General features: G+C 41.5%; 1 protein-coding gene across 6 annotated transcripts in view; it reads right to left on the bottom strand.

Annotated features, from left to right (window-relative positions):
* B3GNTL1 (UDP-GlcNAc:betaGal beta-1,3-N-acetylglucosaminyltransferase like 1) overlaps positions 1-19067 on the bottom strand; it is a 140243-nt gene that overhangs the window by 108865 nt on the left and 12311 nt on the right. For all 6 annotated transcript variants that reach the window (XR_012328728.1, XR_012328729.1, XR_012328727.1 and 3 more), the window contains exons 2-3: positions 13927-14043; positions 13727-13826 (exon numbers count right to left, since the gene is read on the bottom strand). Coding sequence is in view for 3 of the 6 variants with exons in the window: in XM_073798108.1 (XP_073654209.1) it covers positions 13727-13826; positions 13927-14043 (217 nt within the window). In the remaining 3 variants the exon portion in view is untranslated. The remainder of the gene's footprint in view (positions 1-13726; positions 13827-13926; positions 14044-19067) is intronic.

Raw genomic sequence — 19067 nt, 5'->3', positions numbered from 1 at the left:
GCCTCTACCTTCAACCCCACCAGCCACAGTCTCAGCATCTGTCCTGCCTCCACTTTCAGCTCTAGCAATGTGTGCAGGCATATTGTTTTCAAGTCTTATATGAAAACTGTAAAGTCAAACTACTGGAAGCACACTAGATTACAATTAAAGCTAAAAATGCAAAGCGAACCATTTTTACAGAAACAGAGGATGAATGAAGAAACAACCACAACTTGGCCCAGCATCATGAAATTTCAAAACTCAAAACATAAAGAGAAAAACCTTAGACACTTTCAGAAAAGATGCCTTTAAAATAACAAGAATCAGACTTACATAAGATTTCTTACTAGAATCAGGGGATACCAGAAGATAATGAAGCAACTCCTCCAAAATTCTAAGGAAAATTATTTTGCACCTAGAATTCTATACCCAGACAAACTGCCAATTGAGTATAAGTACAAAATAAAGACATTTTTAGACATGTAAATACTCTAAATATTTTACCATCCACATACTGGATATGAAAAAATTATTTGAAGAAGTACTTAAGAGAAATTAAAAAGGAACACAATTAAAAAGAAAATTAGGGGCTTCCCTGGTGGCGCAGTGGTTGAAAGTCCGCCTGCCGATGCAGAGGACACAGGTTCGTGCCCCGGTCCGGGAAGATCCCACATGCCACGGAGCCGCTAGGCCCGTGAGCCATGGCCGCTGAGCCTGCGCGTCCGGAGCCTGTGCTCCACAACGGGAGAGGCCACAACAGTGAGAGGCCTGAGTATCGCAAAAAAAAAAAAGAAAAGAAAACAAAATTAAATAAAATAAAAAGAGAAGTAAAAAAAAAAAAAAAACCAAACAATGGTGCATGTGTATACAGTAGAAGGGAATAAAGCAGAAGATTTTTTAAAGGCTCCATAGATTCTGACACCTGGGAATCCCCTCAGTGTGCAGCACGGGGTTAGCAGCAGATTTATTTCAGTTCCTCCTCCAAGTCTAATCCACTAGGTGGTCTGCAGTGAATAACAGTTACTTAAAAAACCATTAGTGCTGTTTTTGCAAGGTTTAAGCTGTTGGAATCAACTAAGTCAAGTACATAAAACAACAAGAGTTACAGAACAGAATGTAAAGATTATAAGCCCTGACAATATAGATATATTATGACAAACCAAAACTCTGAGGGGGGAAAAAAGAGAAAGGGAAGTGTGAAGAACCTACAGTGGGCTAAATGTTTCCTCTTTCATAGCAAGTATCAACTGACACTGTGAGTTAAATAAATCCAGTAGGAACTAAAAAACACGGGTTGCTCCTAGGGCGTGGAGCTGTTACATTTCATTGCAGACCTTTCTGTGTGCCTGAATTTTCTTTTTTTTTTTTTTAACCACAAACTGGTATTAAAAAAAAAATCTGTAATTAGTCAAAGTAGACATTTATTCGTGAAAATAAGTAAACGGTTTTCCTGCTATCTAAATGCAGGCTGTGAGGCTAGTTTACACGGGAGCTTGAGGCAAAAGCGGGCTGAACTGCTCTACACAGTTATTGCTCTCATGAAGCTACATCAGCAAGTCCAAGACCTTCTGTTCTCACCCCTGAGCCAGACATGTAACCCACACAAAAAACTACAGACCAACGTTCCATATGTATATAGATGTAAAAATCCTTAAGAAAACCGAATAATTGCATTGTATGAAAATATTATAGTGTTATGGCTGGTTAGTTCTGGCACTGCAAGAGTGGTTCACTGTTAAGAAAAATACTAATGTAATTTACTATAATAAAAATGTTAGGAGAAAAACATAGGCAATCACCTTAACAGACAACTAAAAGACGTCTAATAAATTCTACACTGACGCCTCTTTTTTTTTTCCTGGCTACACCATGCAGCACATGGGATCTTAGATCTCCATCAGGGATCAAACCCACGTCCCCAGCATTGGAAGTGCAGAGTCTTAACCGCTGGACCAACAGGGAAGTCCCTGATGCCTCATTTTATGAAGGCTTACTAAATTAGAAATATCAAGTTACCTTGATAAAGGTATCTATCAGAAAGCAATAGTAAATGTCATACTTTTAGCACTGAAACACTACAAACATTCCCACTAAGCCAGCATAATAAAAGGATTCATTAATGTGATTCCACATTGTTCTTCTACCCCCAAAAAAATATATGAAAAATAAAGAATAAATTAGAAATAAAGAAACAAAATTATAATATTTATTCAGGATTAGATTACCTAAATAGAAAATCTGAGATAATGTGAAAAACCATCAGCGTTGGACAAGACAGGGAACCAGTGAAACTGGTAGTCTACCCTCTCTACCCAAGTCCAACACTAGAAACAAAAGGAGATCATAGACTCTGAACTTCCGATTTAAAAACTGCAAGAACCTCGAGAGGAGACAGAAGGAGGTTGTACCCTGACGTGGAAGGAAACCCAAATACCACAGTCCAGAGGCTCGCTTGGCAAGAACTTCTGGATTGTGTTCTTTCCTCCACCCGCCACTGTGTGGGGAGCTGACTGCCCGCCCCTCCCTCCATCGCTGTGAAGCAAAAGAACAGCAGGTTCAGGAGGCAGCACCAGGACTGGGAGAAGCTGTTCCCACAAACACAGAAGACGGCCATTTCAGGCCTCCTCCTTCTCTTCTCCCTGTCCACTCCAAAAAGGAAAGGAATTGCACGGAACAGAGGAAGATGGAAGGATGAACAGAAGGAAGGGAAGCGGGGGGTGGGGGGTGGGCAAAAGCAGTACAGGCAGGTTACCTAAGGGGCACGCTCACCTGTATGGGGAGGTGCTCTGGGGGCAGCAAGTAGGGACTAAAGGAAGGATAATAAAGCTTGTGATGAAATTTCTTCATCACAGGATCCACCAGCCAACACTCAAACATGCCAGATAAGGACATACAAAAGGTAAAAGAATTCATCGTCAGTAGACCATCACTGCAAGAAATGTTTTAAAAAGTCCAGGCAGAAGGAAAATCATAGAAGACGGAAATCTGGCTTTACACAAGTAAAGAGCACTAAAAACTAACTATGTGAGTAAATGAGTAATTTTCTTTCTTATTATTTAAATCTCTTAAAAAGATGATTGACTGTTTAAACTAAGTTAATACCAACGTTTGTGGGGTTTATGGTACATGTAAAAGTAGAATGCATGACAACAACAGCAAAAAAGGTAAGAGGGGAGAAAAGGACATGTACTGTCATGAGGTTCTCACACTATATGTGAAGTTGTACACACATTTGAGGGGCGGAACTTGGTAAGTTGACAGTATATTCTGTAAACTCCAAATCAACCACTAACAAGGCAAAAAAGGAATTATAGCTAATAAGCCAACAAAGGAGATAAAATAGAACCAAAAGAAATTTTGATTGGAGCTGGCCTGACAGCACAAGTTCCACAGACTGCTTGCCAGCAAAACTGGTAAAAATTATTTTTTAATAATTCAATTTTTAAAAATTATTTTTAAAATAATTTTTAAAAAACCCAACCATTTACAGTCTCTGGAAATGGCCCTAACACACAGCAAATGAAAAAAATATTTATTCAAGAAAATCTACTAAAACTTAGTAATAGTGAGGGTCTAGGTATGTGAGCCAAGACCTGCTCCTTCCCTCCCCCAAGAAGGAAACTCCACCCCAGACAGGTACAGCCAAAAATACAGGGTTCCCTCTTCTGCTAGGCCCGACAGAAAGCTATTTTTCTGGGAGAGATAGGGCATCAGCATTTCTCATCCTGGCTCCAGGTACCTGTTGCTGAGGCTGCGTCCCAGGCAAGTGCAGTTGAAAAGTGGGGCTCCCTTCTCCCACTCAGCCCCCATGCTGGGATGGACTCTCTGTCTACACTGGGAATGGTATCACCAAGGACACTGGGGACCCAAATGCCCTTGCCCTAGTTTATGGGGTGGGGGTTCCATACTGAGAGAGACATGGGGTAACTGCCCACCCCCTGCTTCATCTGCAACAGGGTGTGAAGGTCAAGCCCTAGGGTACACCCAAAACAGTGGTGAGAGGCAGCTGGTAAAGGAGATTGGTAGATTCATTGGCAATATAGGCTAAACTGTGGGACGACCAGTTTGCTAGACATAAACGGGTAAGAGACAGCTGAGAAGAGCCCTCCTGGTGTCAGAACAAACTTTAAACACTGACCTCAAGAACTATTCCTTTGAAGGAATATGAATTCACTTGAATTATTCTTATATAGCAATTTATGCTCTTAGGTATTGTTGAAAACAGTAAAGCAGTCAGCAATAAGTGGAGCTTGACAGCTGGGTGTGGTCAGGGAGAGAGAGGCCAGCCCACACCACTGCCACCTCAGGGTGACTGTGGGTACACCCAGCGCTGTATTCCTGAGAGAGATCATTAGAGGTTTCACACTGCAAGGGCAGGGGAGCAGACTTTACTAAAATTATCCAACCAGTCAATATACAAGCAAACAAGTCAATAATAATAACAAGCCTAGTCGGGGTGGGGGGGACCAGTACCCAGAGTTACTATAATATATTATCTAATATGTCCAGTTTCCAACAAAAATTAGGAGACATGCAAAGAAACAAGAAAGCATTACCCAGACACCGAATAAAAAGAAGGCCCAGAAACTTCTAGTGAGAACATCACGGTGTCTGATTTAACAAAGACCTCAAAGTAACCATTATAAATATGTTCAAAGACTTAAAGGAAACCGTAATTAAAGAAGCAAAGAAAGGTATGAAGACAATGTCATATCAAATCAAGAGTATCAATAAAGAGACAGAAATTATTAAAAAGGATCAACTGGAAATTCTAGAGCTGAAAAGTATAACACCCTAACTAAAAAATACCCTGGAGGAACTCAACAGTATATTTGAATCGGCAGAAAAATTAGCAAACTTGATGGATAAAAATAATGCAATCTGAAGAACAGGGAGAAAAAAGAATGAAGAAAAATAAACACGACCTCAGAGAAATCTGAAATACTATTAAACACACTAACATATGCATAATAGTAGTACCAAAAGAAAAGGAGAGAGCAATAAGCACAAAAAATATTCAAAGATATAATGGCTAAAATCTTTCCAAATGCAGTGAAAAACATTAATCTACACATTCAAGAAGCTCAACAAACTCCAAGTAGGATAAACTCAATAGATTCACAACTAGATACATCACAGTAAAAACACTGAAAGCCAAAAACAGGGAGAAACTCTTAAAAGAGACAAGGGAAAAAAAAGGAAATCTCAATAAGATTAACAGTTGACTTTTCAGCGCCAACAATGGAGGCCAGAAGGCAGTGGGATAACATATTCAAAGAACTCAAAGAAAAAACTGTTAACCAAGAATCCTATATCCAACAAAACTATCTTTCAAAAATAAAGGAGAAATTAAGACATTCCAAATAAACAAACACTGAGAGAAACTGTTGTTGATTCACCTTACAAGAGATACTAAAGGAAGTTCTTTAGATTAAAAAGATTGACCCCAAGTGATTCCAGGGAGTATTTCAAATCCATGAAAGAAAAAAAGAGAGCACCAGTAAAGTAACTGTTAATTATAAAAGACAACATAAATGCATATTTCTTCTCCTTTCTTCTGCTAACTGAAGTAGCAGTAGTAAAAAAAAAAAAAATTGTATAAAACAATATGTAACAACCCAATCAAAAAATGGGTGGGGGCTTCCCTAGTGGCACAGTGGTTGAGAGTCCACCGGCCGATGCAGGGGACACGGGTTTGTGCCCCGGTCCGGGAAGATCCCACATGCCACGGGGCGGCTGGGCCCATGAGCCATGGCCGCTGAGCCTGCACGTCCAGAGCCTGTGCTCCGCAACAGGAGAGGCCACAAGAGTGAGAGGGCTGCGTACTGCAAAAAAAAAAAAAAAAAAAATCTACGAACAATAAATGCTGGAGAGGGTGTGGAAAAAAGGGAACCCTCCTACACCGTTGGTGGGAATGTAAATTGATGCAGCCACTACGGAGAACGGTATGGCAATTTCTTTAAAAACTAAACATAGAGCTACCATATGATCCAGCAATCCCACTCCTGGGCATATATCTGGAGAAAACCATAATTCGAAAGGATACACGCACCCCAGTGTTCACTGCAGCACTATTTACAATAGCCAGGACATGGAAATAACCTATATGTCCATCGACAGAGGAATGGATAAAGAAGATATGGTACATATATACCATGGAATATTACTCAGTCATAAAAAAGAATGAAATAATGCCATTTGCAGCAACATGGATGGACCTAGAGACTGTCACACAGAGTGAAGTAAGTCAGAAAGAGAAAAACCAATATTAATGCATATATGTGGAATCTAGAAAAATGGTACAGGTGAACCAGTCTGCAAGGCAGAAATACAGACACAGATGTAGAGAACAAATGTATGGACACCAAGGAGAGAAAGCAGGGGATGGGGGGTGGGATGAATTGGGAGACTGGGATTGACATATATACAATAATATGTATAAAATAGATAACTAATAAGAACCTACTGTATAGCACAGGGAACTCCACTTCACTGTACAGCAGAAACTAACACAACATTGTAAAACAACTATACCCCAATTTAAAAAAAATGGTACAAATGAACCTATTTACAAAACTGAAATTGAGTCACAGATGTAGAAAACAAACTTATGGAAGGGGGAGTATACATTGGGAGACTGGGACTGACATACACATACTACTATATATAAAAGATAACTAATAAGAACCTACTGTATAGCACAGGGAACTCTATTCAGTGCCCTGTAATTACCTACATGGGAATGGAGTCTAGAAGAGAGTGGATATATGTATATGTATGGCTGATTCAGTTTGCTGTACAGCAGAAACTAATACAACATTGTAAATCAACTATACTCCCAATAAGAAATTAATTAAAAAAACAATATGTAAGTAATGTATTATTGGGTCTATAACATACAGAAACTCTGAATCTGGCAAAACTATCCTTCAAAAATGGAGAAATAAACACATTTGCAGATAAACAAAAGCTGAGGGAGATATTCCCTAACAGATCTGCCCTACAAGAAATGCTAACAGGAGTCCTTCCTGCTCAAATGAGAACACTAGACAGTAACTTGAAATCATACAAACAAATGAAAAACATTGATGAAGATTACTATGTAGCTAAATATAAAAGCCAGTATTATTTTACTTTCAGTTTGTATTTTTCCCATATGATTTAAAAAACACATTAAACAATGATTATAAACCTATGTTAATGGGCAAATAATAAAGATGTAATTTGTGACAAAAATGATATAAAGTGGGAGGTACACAGCTGTACAGGAGCAGAGCTTTATACACTATTAAAGTTAAGTTGATGTTAATTCAAATTAGATTGTTATAAATTTAAGATGTTAATTGTAATCCCCACAGTGATGACTAAGAAAATAACTTACAAATACACAGAATAGGAAATGAGAAGGGAATAAAAATGGCACACTAGTAATAACCAATTACACACAAAGGAAAGCACTGATGGAGGATTGAAGAATAAAACAGATAGACAGCATATAGAAAACAACAGCAAAATGGCAAAAGTCCTTCCTCGAAAGTAGTTACTTTAAATATAAATGCTCCAATTAAAAGGCAATGATTGGCAGAATGGATTAAAAAAACACATGATACATTTAAATGCTACAGGAGACTCATCTTAGATCCAAAGGCACAAATAAGTCAAAAGTGCAATGATGGAAAAAGATATTCCATTCAACCAACAACCAAAAAAGTGCTGGAGTGATTAAACTAGTACTAGGGAAAATAAACCCTAAGTCAGAAATTGTTACAAGAAACAAAGGACACTATATACTGATGAAAGGGTCAATCAAGAAAATATAACAATTATAAAACTATACACATCTAACAAGAGAGCCCCAAAATAAATGAAGCAAAAATGAACAGAATTGAAGGGAGAAACATAATTCTACTATAGTAGTTGAATACTTCAACACCTCACTTTCAATAATAGATAGAACATCAAGACAGAAGGTCAGTAAGGTAATAGAGGACTTGAACAACACTATAAACCAACAGACCTAACAGACATATACAGAACACTCTACTCAGTAACAGCATTGCATTGCATTCTTCCTAAGTGCACATGCAACATTCTCTAGGACAGACCACATGTCAGGCCACAAAACATATCTCAAAAAAATTTTAAAGACTGAAATCAGATTAAGTATCTTCTCTGACCACAATGGAATGAAACTAGAATTCAATAACGGAAGGACAAATATGTGAAAATTAAACAACCTACTCTTAAATAACCAATGGGTCAAATAAGGGAAATTAGAATATACTTAAGAGATAAATAAAAATACAGCATACCAAAACTTACAGGATGCAGCAAAAGCAGTGATCAGAGGGAAATTTATATATAAATGTCTACATAAAAGACATCTCAGGTCAACAACCTAACTTTACATGTTACGGAGCTAGAAAAAGAAGAACACATTAAACACACAGCTAGCAGAAGGAAAGAAATAATAAAGATCAGAACAGAGGTAAATGAAATAAAGACTAAAAAAACAACAGAGAAAATCAATGAAACCAAAAGTTGGTTCTTTGAAAAGATCAACAACATTGACAAACCTTTAGCTAGACTAAGAACCAATAAGCTTCAAATTACTAAAATAAAAAATGAAAGTGGGCAGACTTCCCTGATGGTCCAGTGGTTAAGACTCTGCACTTCCACTACAGGGGGTGTGGGTTCGACCCCTGGTCAGGGAACTAAGATCCCACAAGCCGTGAGGCACGGCCAAAAAAAAAAAAAAGAAAAGAAAAGAAAAGAAAAAGAAAGTGGGTTCATTACTGCTAAACTTAACAGAAACCTAAACAGATTATAATTGAATATTATGAACAACTGTATGCCAACAAATTAGATAACCTAGATGAAATGGACAATTTCTAGAAACACACTAACTCTCAAAACTAACTCAAGAAGAAGTAAAAAATCTGAACATACCTATAACAAATACAGAGATTGAATCAGTAATCAAAATCTCCCAACAACAGCAAAAAAGCCTAGGATCAGACAGTTCCACTAGTGAATTCTACCAAACATTTAGATAATTAACAACAATCCTTCTCAAACTCTTCAAAAAAAAAAATAGAAGAAAAGGAAACACTTCTTAACTCATTCTACAAAGCCAGCATTACTCTGATACTACAGTCAGACGGAGACATCAGAAGAAAGGAAAACTACCTACCAATATCCCTTATGAATATCTATGTAGAAATCCTCAACAAAATACTGGCAAACTAAATCCAGCAGCGTATTAGAAAGATTATACACCATGACCAAGTGGGATGTATCCCAGTAATGCAAGGGTGGTTCAACATATGAAATCAATCAGTACAATATACCACCTTAATAGAACTGAAGGAAAAAAACCTACATGATTATCTCAGTTGATGCAGAGAAAAGATTGGACAAAATCCTCTTTCATGATAAAGAAAAACACAGTCAACAAACTAGGAATTGAAGGGAACTTCCTCAGCATGATAAAGGGTATTTACAAAAATCCACAGCTAACATCATACTCAATGGTGAAACACCATACGCTTTCCCCCTAAGATCAGGATCAAGACAAGGGTGTCTCCTTTCTCCACTCCTACTAAACACTGGAAGTTCTAGCTGAAGCAATTAGGCAAGAAAAAGAAATAAGGCATCCAGTTAAAAAGGGATAAGTAAAACTATCTGTTGCAGATGACATGATCTTAAATATAGGAAATCCTAAAAACTCACAAAAAAACTACTAGAGCTAATAAACAAGTTCAACAAAGTTGCAGGATACAAGATCAATACACAGGAAAATCAGTTTTCCTATACAATAACAATGAACAATCTGAGAAGGAAATTAAGAAAACAATTCCATTCACACTACCATAAAAAATAATAAAGTGCTGAGGAGTTAATTTAACCAAAGAGGCAAAAGTCTTGTACATTGAAAGTTATAAAACATTGATAAAAGAAACTGAAGAAGACCTAAGACCTACGGAAAGATATTCTGTGTTCATGAATTGGAAGACTTAATACTATTAAAGTGACAACACAACCCAGATATACAGATTCAATGCCATCCCCATCAAAATCCCAATGGTCTTTATTGCAGAAATGAAAAAACTGATCCTAAAATTCATATGAAATTGCAAAACAATTTTGAAAAAGGAAAACGAAGTTGGAAGACTCATACTTCCTGATATCAAAACCTACCACAAAGCTATGGTAATCAAAGCAGTGTAGTACTGGCATAAGAATAGAGTCCAGAAATGAACCCATTCATTTACGGTCAACTGATTTTCACAAAGGTACCGAAACTCTCAATGGAGAAAGAATAGTCTTAAACAAATGGTGTTGGAACAACTCAATATCCACATGCAAAAGAATGAAGTTATATTCTTACTTCACACCATATACAAAAATGAACTCAAAATGGAACAAAGACCTACATAAAAGAGCTCAAATTATAAAACTCTTTGAAGAAAACAAAGGAGTAAATGTTCATGACCTTGATTAAGCAATGATTTCTTAGATAGGACACCAAAAGCACATAAAATGACAACAAAAATAAATTGGATTTTATCAAAACTACAATTTTTGTGCATCAAAGATTATTCTCAGGAGAGTGAAAAGACAATCCAAAGTATGGGAGAAAATATTTGCAAATCATATATCTGATAAGGCGCTAGTATCCAGAATATATAAAGAACTCTTACAGCTCAACAACAAAAAGGCAAACAATCCAATTTTAAAATGGTCAAAGGACTTGGATAGACATTTCTCCAAAGAATATATACAAATGGACAACAAGCACACAAAAAGAGGCTCAATATCATTAGTCACTAGAGAAATGCAAATGAAAACCACAATGAAGGGCTTCCCTGGTGGTGCAGTGGTTGAGAGTCCGCCTGACGATACAGGGGACACGGGTTCGTGCCCCGGTCCGGGAAGATCCCACATGCCGCGGAGCGGCTAGGCCCGTGAGCCATGGCCGTTGAGCCTGTGCGTCCGGAGCCTGTGCTCAGCAACAGGAGAGGCCACAACGGTGAAAGGCCCGTGTACCACAAAAAAACAAACAAAAAAAAACACAATGAAAAACCATTTCACACTCACTAGGATGGCTATAATTAAAAAGAACACAGAAAATAAGAAGTGTTGGTAAGGATGTGGAGAAACTGGAGTCCTCATACATGGTTGGTGGCAATGTAAAATGGTGCAACTGATGTGGAAAATAGTTTGGCAGTTCCTCAGTATGCTGAACATAGAATTACAATATGACCCAGCAATTCAACTACGAGGTATATACCCAAAGGAACTGAAAACCTATGTTGAAACAAAAATTTGTACACAAATGTTTATACTAGCACTCTTCACAACAGCCAAAAGGTAGAACAACCCAAATGTCCCTCAGTTGATGAATGGATAAACAAAATATGGTACATCTATACAATTAAATATTGGGTTGGCCAAAAAGTTCGTTTGGTTAATGAATACATTGTTCAATAAAGTTCTCAGTGCAAATGAAAAATGTCTTTCATTTTTACTTAAAACCAAATGAACTTTTTGGCCAACCCAATATTATTCTCTCGTAAAAAGGAATGAAGTACTAATATATGCCTCAACATGAACCTTAAAAACATCTTGCTACATGAAAGAAGCCAGTCACAAAAGAACACATATTATATGATTCCATTTATACAAAATGGCTAAAACAGGCAAATCTACAGACAGAAAGTAAATCAGTGGTTGCGTAGGGCTGGGGGGGATGGGGGATGGAGGGTGATAACTAAAGGATACAGGGTTCCTTTCTGAGGTGATGAAAATGTTCTAAAATTGACTGTGGTGGTGGTTGCACACATCTGTGATCATACTACAAAACACTTGATTGTATACTTTGATGGGTGGATTGTATGGTATATAAATTGTATTTTAATAAAGCTGTTATAAAAGATATTTAATTAATCCAAAAGAAGGCAGAGAAAGAGGAAAATGGAATGAAGAATAGATGCGACTAATATAAGATAATAGCAAGAAGAGAGACTCAAACCTAACCACATCAATAATCATATTACAGGTATCTAATGTAAACATCCCAGTTAAAAGGCAGAGATTGTCAGATTGGATTTAAAAAGCACCATCATATGTTGTCTACAAGAATCTATAAGGGAGGGGGCATCCTTTAAATATAAAGACAGGAATGGGTTAAAAGACAAATTGATGGAAAAGATACACTATGCTAACACTAGTCAAAATAAAGCCAGAGCAGTTATATTAATATCAAACAATGTATATTACCAGAGGTCAGGAGGGTTATTCGTAATGATGAAGGGGTCAATTCTTCACAACAATCTCAAATATTAACAGAGTTTCAAAATACACAAAGCCAAAAATGATAGAACTATAAGGAAGAATAATAAATCTACAGTTAGAGTTGGAGATTTCAATACCCCGCCTCAGTAACTGAGAACAAGCAGACCTTGTATCAGCAAGGATGCAGTAGATCTAAACAAGATTGTGCGCAACTGGACTTAATTTACGTTTACAGAAAACTCCACCAACACCAGCAGATACACAACCTTCTCAAGCGCACACGGAACATTTGCCAAGATAGGCCTTATCCTGGGCTATAAAGTAAATCTTACTAAATTTAAAAGATTCAAGTCAAAAAGGTATGTTCTCTTACTTCAGAGGAATTAAATCAGAAATGAATAATAGAAAGATATCTGGGAAATCCCTCAAATATTTGGAAACTAAATACTAAATACTTCAAATAATCCATAAATCAAATAAGAAATCAACGGGGAAATTAGAAGTTATTTTGAAGCTGAATGAAAATTAAAACATAACATATCAGAATTCGTGGGATGTTGCTAATGCAATAGTTAGAGGGGAATTTATATCACTAAATGCCTATGCTAGAAAATGAGAAAGGTCTCAAACCAATGACTTCAGCTTTCACCTTAAGAATTACAAAAAGAGGGGCTTCCCTGGTGGCACAGTCGTTAAGAATCTGTCTGCCAATGCAGGGGACATGGGTTTGAGCCCTAGTACAGGAAGATCCCATAGGCCACGGAGCAACTAAGCCCGTGCGCCACAACTACTGAGCCTGCGCCCTAGAGCCTGCGAGCCACAGCTACTGAGCCCGCATGCCTAGAGCCCGTGCTCCACAACAAGAGATGCCACTGCAATGAGAAGCCCGGGTACCACAATGAAGAGTAGCCCCCACTCGCTGCAACTAGAAAAAGCCCGTGCGCAGCAACAAAGACCCAACACAGCCAAAAATAAATAAATAAATTCAAAAAATAAGAATTACAGTAAGAACCAATTAAACCCAAAGTGAGCAGAAAGAAAATAATACAATTCAGAGTCAAAATAGAAAACAGACAAAATAGGAAAAAGAAAAACAATATAGAAAATCAATGAAACCAAAAGCTGCTTCTTTAAGAAGATTTTTTTTTAATGGACAAAAACAAATCTAATGTCACAAGAAAAGAATTTTAAAAATTAGGGGTGACCAATAATGACCAATCACACCAGGAATGAAAACACCCAATGGCTTTCTGTTGGGCTGAGTAAGTAAAGAATGAGCAGTGGATGTACACAAATCCTTACTGAAGCATAAGAAAGCCAGGCTTACCGTGTCCTTAGTAAGTGGTATACTCAAGTATTACTCAGGATAATTTTCACCAGGATTTGAACAACAGGAAATTATTTAAGTACATAAGTCGATAAGAATAATAAACTAAACACGGTTACTGACCTCCTCGGGGAGAAGGAGAATCGTGCCCTCCAATGACCACAAGGATGCCGGAACCTTCCAGCTTCTCTTTCCATTTTTCAATGATAGTCATAGACTTGTCCTGAAAGCACGAGGACGTTGGCAGGTCAGGAAACTTTCCTCCAAACAGTCAGAGGTGACTTACACTAGGGCTAAATCACCAACAGGAAGTTCATAAATACCTTACTGGCATCATTAAAAATGGAAAGCTCCATGGAGCCTTCGAAATCCTGCTGCAAAACAGACCCCAAGCACTCGTCCAGCCACGGTTCAGCGTCATGGACCGGGAGGATAACAGACTGGAATTCAAAACAAAACGATTGAGAAACAAGTGTGGAAACTGAATACTCTTTCCATGGCTCTAATTTACTTCCCCATTACCATCCACACAATGCTTATTTCCAAAGGGCAAGACCTGACTTACAGAGTAACCCAGAATAAGGCTTCCAGGGAAAGAATATGTCCTGACAAAAAAAAAAAAAGGTGTCTATGCCTCCTCTCAAGATTTATTGTCTTAGATTTCTCAGAATTGGTCTTTTGGATGCTTTTGAAAAGGAAACAAAAATCTGAAAGGCATCAAAAATGTTCCCAATTCAACGGCAAATTCATGTGTTTCCCAATCAGTGGTCAGAAACATCATCATTTTGGTTGAAACAAGCATCTGTGTATCTTGAACCCACTCATGAAATAAGCATTTTCAGTAAACCATGATGTTAGAGAAACTGCAACAAAGAAACCCTTTAAAGTACCCCCTACACTTGCTTTAACAAAGTATGGGGGCGGGGCTGGGAAGAGGGGAGGTGACCTCCCTCCAGCTCTCTCTTCCTTTGCTCTACTCCGTTTAGGATAGTTTGGCACTGTCCTCTTCTCATAGGGCCCACATAAAACAAAAATTTATGAAGTGTACGGAGTAAAACCAGTGAATCTTGACTGCCAACAAAACAACTGATTACAGGATTTGTCTTAATTCTGCATATTACCACATTAAGCAATACAGAATACCCAAAGATAGAAGTTACAGTCGGTCCTCACCCTTGAGTTTATACCCTAACGAAGAGTGGACACATTCCCAAGTAAGAAGACAGAAACACAGGTCATCCAGGTGTGAGCGTGTGTCTACACATGCGTACACGTGCAAACATACATACATGCATATATGTACGAATTATATATCTATACAGAATATAGATATTTTAAATCTAAATCTGAATATGGTTATGAAAAGCTCACAGATATAAGCACTGAAAATACACTTCTGTCAAGTTCTTTACTCTGAGGATCTGATTCAACAGTGGTATCCCTTCCTGCATTTATGTTATCCACATAAATAGATCCCTAATTTACTTACATATTTACTTTACTTTGGAATTATTTTTTAAAGGAAAGAATATTTTTACTGTTTTCAAGATCTACAATACAAAACATAATGTGAATTTCTGCCAAAGATGAGCCTTGATTAATCTCTGTTGGCACTCTTGCTGGTGCTTTAACGTTGATTTGGGCAGAGACCCTCATAGGCTGCCCAAGAGAAGCGGCGGTGGTGGTGTGGGAAATGGAGACCCAGGATGGGGAGAGGAGGGAGGGAGGGATGGAGGGGAGCGGAGCGGGGAGGAGGAGGACGGAGCAGAGAGGGACGGAGTTGAAAGGAGAGGAGAGGAGGGGACAGGAGGCGACCGCAGAGTCGGGGAGACAGAGAGTCAGGGAGCGGTACTAGAGCTGAGGGGCGGGGAGGGGCGAGGAGGGACGGGGCGCCACCCCCATCCCCACCTCCCACCCCCGCCAGCCCAGCACCTACCACTTGGACGGGGGCGCGGGCCTGGCCGAGGGCGGCAGCCGTGTACCCGCTGGCCTGCATAGCGCGCGCTCCTCGGGCCGCCCCGCCCACTTCGGCCTACGGCGCGTCCGCGGGCGGCTCGCCGGGAGGCGGGGCCGAGGCCGGGCGCCTCCGATTGGCGCAGAGGGACGTCGATCCAGCGGGGACCTGCAGGCAGTGGAGAGGCGCGGCCTAGAGCGGCGGAAGGACAGTCCAGCCACAGCCACAGGCACAGACCCCCCCCCCCCACCCTTCACCCCGCCACAGCCACAAGCACACGCACACGCCCTCCCCCCACCCCCAGCCCGAGGGAGCTCATCTGAACTGCTAAGAGGTCCGCAGTGAAGCAAGTGTTACAGGAGTTCTTGGGTTGTGCAGAAGGTGGGGTTTGTAGGAAGATGCTGCGCTGTCCTGGTGGCTACGCCTTCCCACGTGTGTCCCTTCTCTGACCAGGAAAGGTTCTGTGTGAAGAGCAGGTGATGGTCCCCTGCACTGGCGACGGGACGCCTGAGCGGCCCCCTGTGGAGCACCGGGCCCCGGGGCCCGCGCCGCCCGGGGGCCGAGGGGACCACCTGTCACGCGGGTGCCCCGACCCTTCTGGGTCAGTGAGCACGTCATAGCCTTTACCGCCCCAAACTAATGTTAAATGCAAATCATTCTACAAAGTAGCAATTATGATAAAGCCGAACTTCTGTTTCATGTCTTGTAAGCATCACTTCAAATGTCATTTTTCCTTAAACTGCATCAATATTTTCAAAGCCTGTTGCACAGATTGAAACGCTTAGGTCAGATGAGTAAAAATGCATCCTATCTACAAAGGATAAGGCACAAAAACAATCTGAGAATTTGTTTCCAAGGACTTGATGTGCTCCAGGGGTTGATGTATTAGGAATAGTTTCATTTTAAGGGACTAGGTAAAAAGTCGCTTGATAGCTTCCAGAATGTGCTGTGGGCTTTGGAGCTGGACTGCCTCAGTAATCAGTGGGAGGAAGAGATAAGGGGTCCCCACGGCGTCTGGCACCTCCACAGCACATGCTATCGGAATTGGGCTTGGCTACTCCTGTCTTGCTTCCTGTACATCTCCTGCTGCCAGAAGTTTGCTTTTCACTGCCTTCCCCCTAATAAAAATTTGGCTGGAGTCTGCTTTTTGCAAACATTCAGAGTGCCAAGAGGCACTTCAGAAGTGCAGGGTTTGCTGAGATTCTTCTCTTCATGGTAGGAACATTCTCAACAGAGGGACCAGACTGTGGGGCCTGACACCACCACTCCAGAGGGACACGGACATAGGGAGGATGTGGGGTAGGATGAGGAGGTGACAAAGTCAGGGCCCCTGGAGAGGAAGTGATGCAGGTCTCCCACAGCTCTTGGCTCACCCAGTGACTGACATTTTTCTTTATTTTTAAATGTTGTTTCTGCAGACTGTTGGAGAATCCTGGTTGTATTCAGAAAACTCAGTGCCAACTGCCAGGGCCTCCAAATTTTAAAATGCCAACAGCCCTCTTACAATGTGGGTATAGGAAGCAAAGATGGGCATAGGTCTGGACTCGGCCACACTGGGTCCAAAGTCAGAATGAGTCTGCCCTGGGTGCACCCGTGAAGGGTGAGGTCAAGCTTGAATGCCAGCAGCTGGACGTTCCCCTACAGCCCACACTGCAAGACCTCCAAGCAAGTGTCCTGTCCAAGTTTCCTGATGGGATGAACCCCAAAAGATGCAGCTGGACCTCCACTGGGCAGTGATGCTGCTGGGAGGTAAGGAGCCACCCATCACCATGGACGACAGTGCACTTGGACTGTCGGCGATGGGCTGCCTTGGTGGCCATAGTGCCCTGATAGTAAATCCATTCACGGGGGAGCAACCATCTGTGTGACTGTGTGATGTGCACCAGTGTCCTGTTTTCTACGTTCTCATTTTTGTAAAGGCTAGTTGAGACTCACTGTGTTGAGAAGAAGCTGGAGCTGGACTTCTTACCAGCCTTGGGAAATAATGAGGTTTCCATCACAGGAAGCATTCAGTTAACAGCTGGGCAAACGTTTGGTGTGGATTTGATGGGACCATTCAAGTATCACATAGAATGTTTGTCCTGGCCTGGGTGCCCAACCCCTTAGCCCAGAAAGCAGAGACTGAGTCGGGGTCTTTGCAGTGAGGGTTTTTGTTCCCAGGAAGCTGGGGCAGGGGAGTGAGGCAGGGGAGGAGCGAGTCTGGGACCAGCATGATGCCTTGTGGGGTCCTCTATCATGGGCAATTGGAGCTGAACCCTTGGACCTTCCCAGAGCCCTGGAGAGTTGTCCACCTGAGTGTGAGGGACAGAAGCCTTACCTCCCCTGCACTTCAGGATCCCACAGGTGGCCCCCAGCACGGGGGTGCACAGCACATTGCAGGCCAGGTGTGCAGTGGCCCTGGCTCGACTCAGAGTCAGGACCAAGAGGGTGGGAAGGGCTGATCAAAAGGCCAGAGGAGCCTGATGTGTGATCAGGAAGGCAAATGGAAACTCAAAATAGCATCACCTCCAACCACCACATTGTACAGTTAGCACACGTGGATCATTCTGAAGTGATTTAAGCAACTGCTCTTCAAATTCGGGATGACTCACAGGTGGGTGCCAGGTGCCTGTGGGAGCTGCGTGCACAGCACAGGGTGTTAGCGCCTGAACCCCTGTCCGTGAGTTGGATGGTGTCTGGTGAAAGGCCAGGAGAGGCCAGTCAGACATCTTCCTCTGAGATATTAACAGGAAGATGTCATCTGTGGGAGAAAGGGCTTGGATAAATTCACATCTGATAGAACTTGGAGGAGGAGTGGGGACACCAGAGGTTTTAGGGGCCACCAGCCAGTGCTGCTGATGTCACTGTCAAAGCCAAGGCCGCTGGGGCCTGGCCAGATGGTTAGTGAGGAAGCGGGGTGCGTCGTGGGGCAGGGTCCAGCACCGGCTTTCCCCTTTTATGGGGCACAGTGAGAGTCTGGAAGATGCAAGGAGGGAAACGCCAGCCATCCCTCCCTGTGAGGAGCCATCCATTCCCTCAGCCCATGCTGGGCCTTCCGCCTCCTAGGACTGGCCCACACGGAGATGCTGCCCACTCACAGGTCACCAGGCCCAAGAGGCAGACTGGATCCTGACCCACTGGTGAGGGAACAGCATCCAGCAGCCACCAAGGAATCAGTGGCCTGGATGTGAATTGGGGACAGCCACTGCCTGGCCCTCAGCACTGCCTCCCTGACCCTGAGACCTGAGGCTGGATCTCAAAGCTTCCTTAACTGGACTTTGTCGCGAGACACTCCTGCATGGGTCTCCCGTGCTCCTCCACACTCAGCTGGGCATCCTGTTACCTGGGCTGTTTTGTGAGCAGCCTTGAGGAATGAGGTCATGGTGCCCTCCAGTAGGAAGGGCGGACGTGCAGCATCTGTCTGGGCCCTGTCGTGTCACCCCCGGGGAATGGGGACTCTGGGAACCCAGGCACACACGCTGATCCTGACCCTTTGGCCACTGCTTTTACTGTGAGTTATAAACTGCTTCA

The sequence above is a fragment of the Tursiops truncatus genome, chromosome 20 (assembly GCF_011762595.2).
Source record: "Tursiops truncatus isolate mTurTru1 chromosome 20, mTurTru1.mat.Y, whole genome shotgun sequence".
Taxonomy (NCBI): Eukaryota; Metazoa; Chordata; class Mammalia; order Artiodactyla; family Delphinidae; genus Tursiops; species Tursiops truncatus.
The sequence above is the reverse complement of the archived record's forward strand: the minus strand, read 5'-3'. Positions and strand labels throughout refer to the sequence as shown.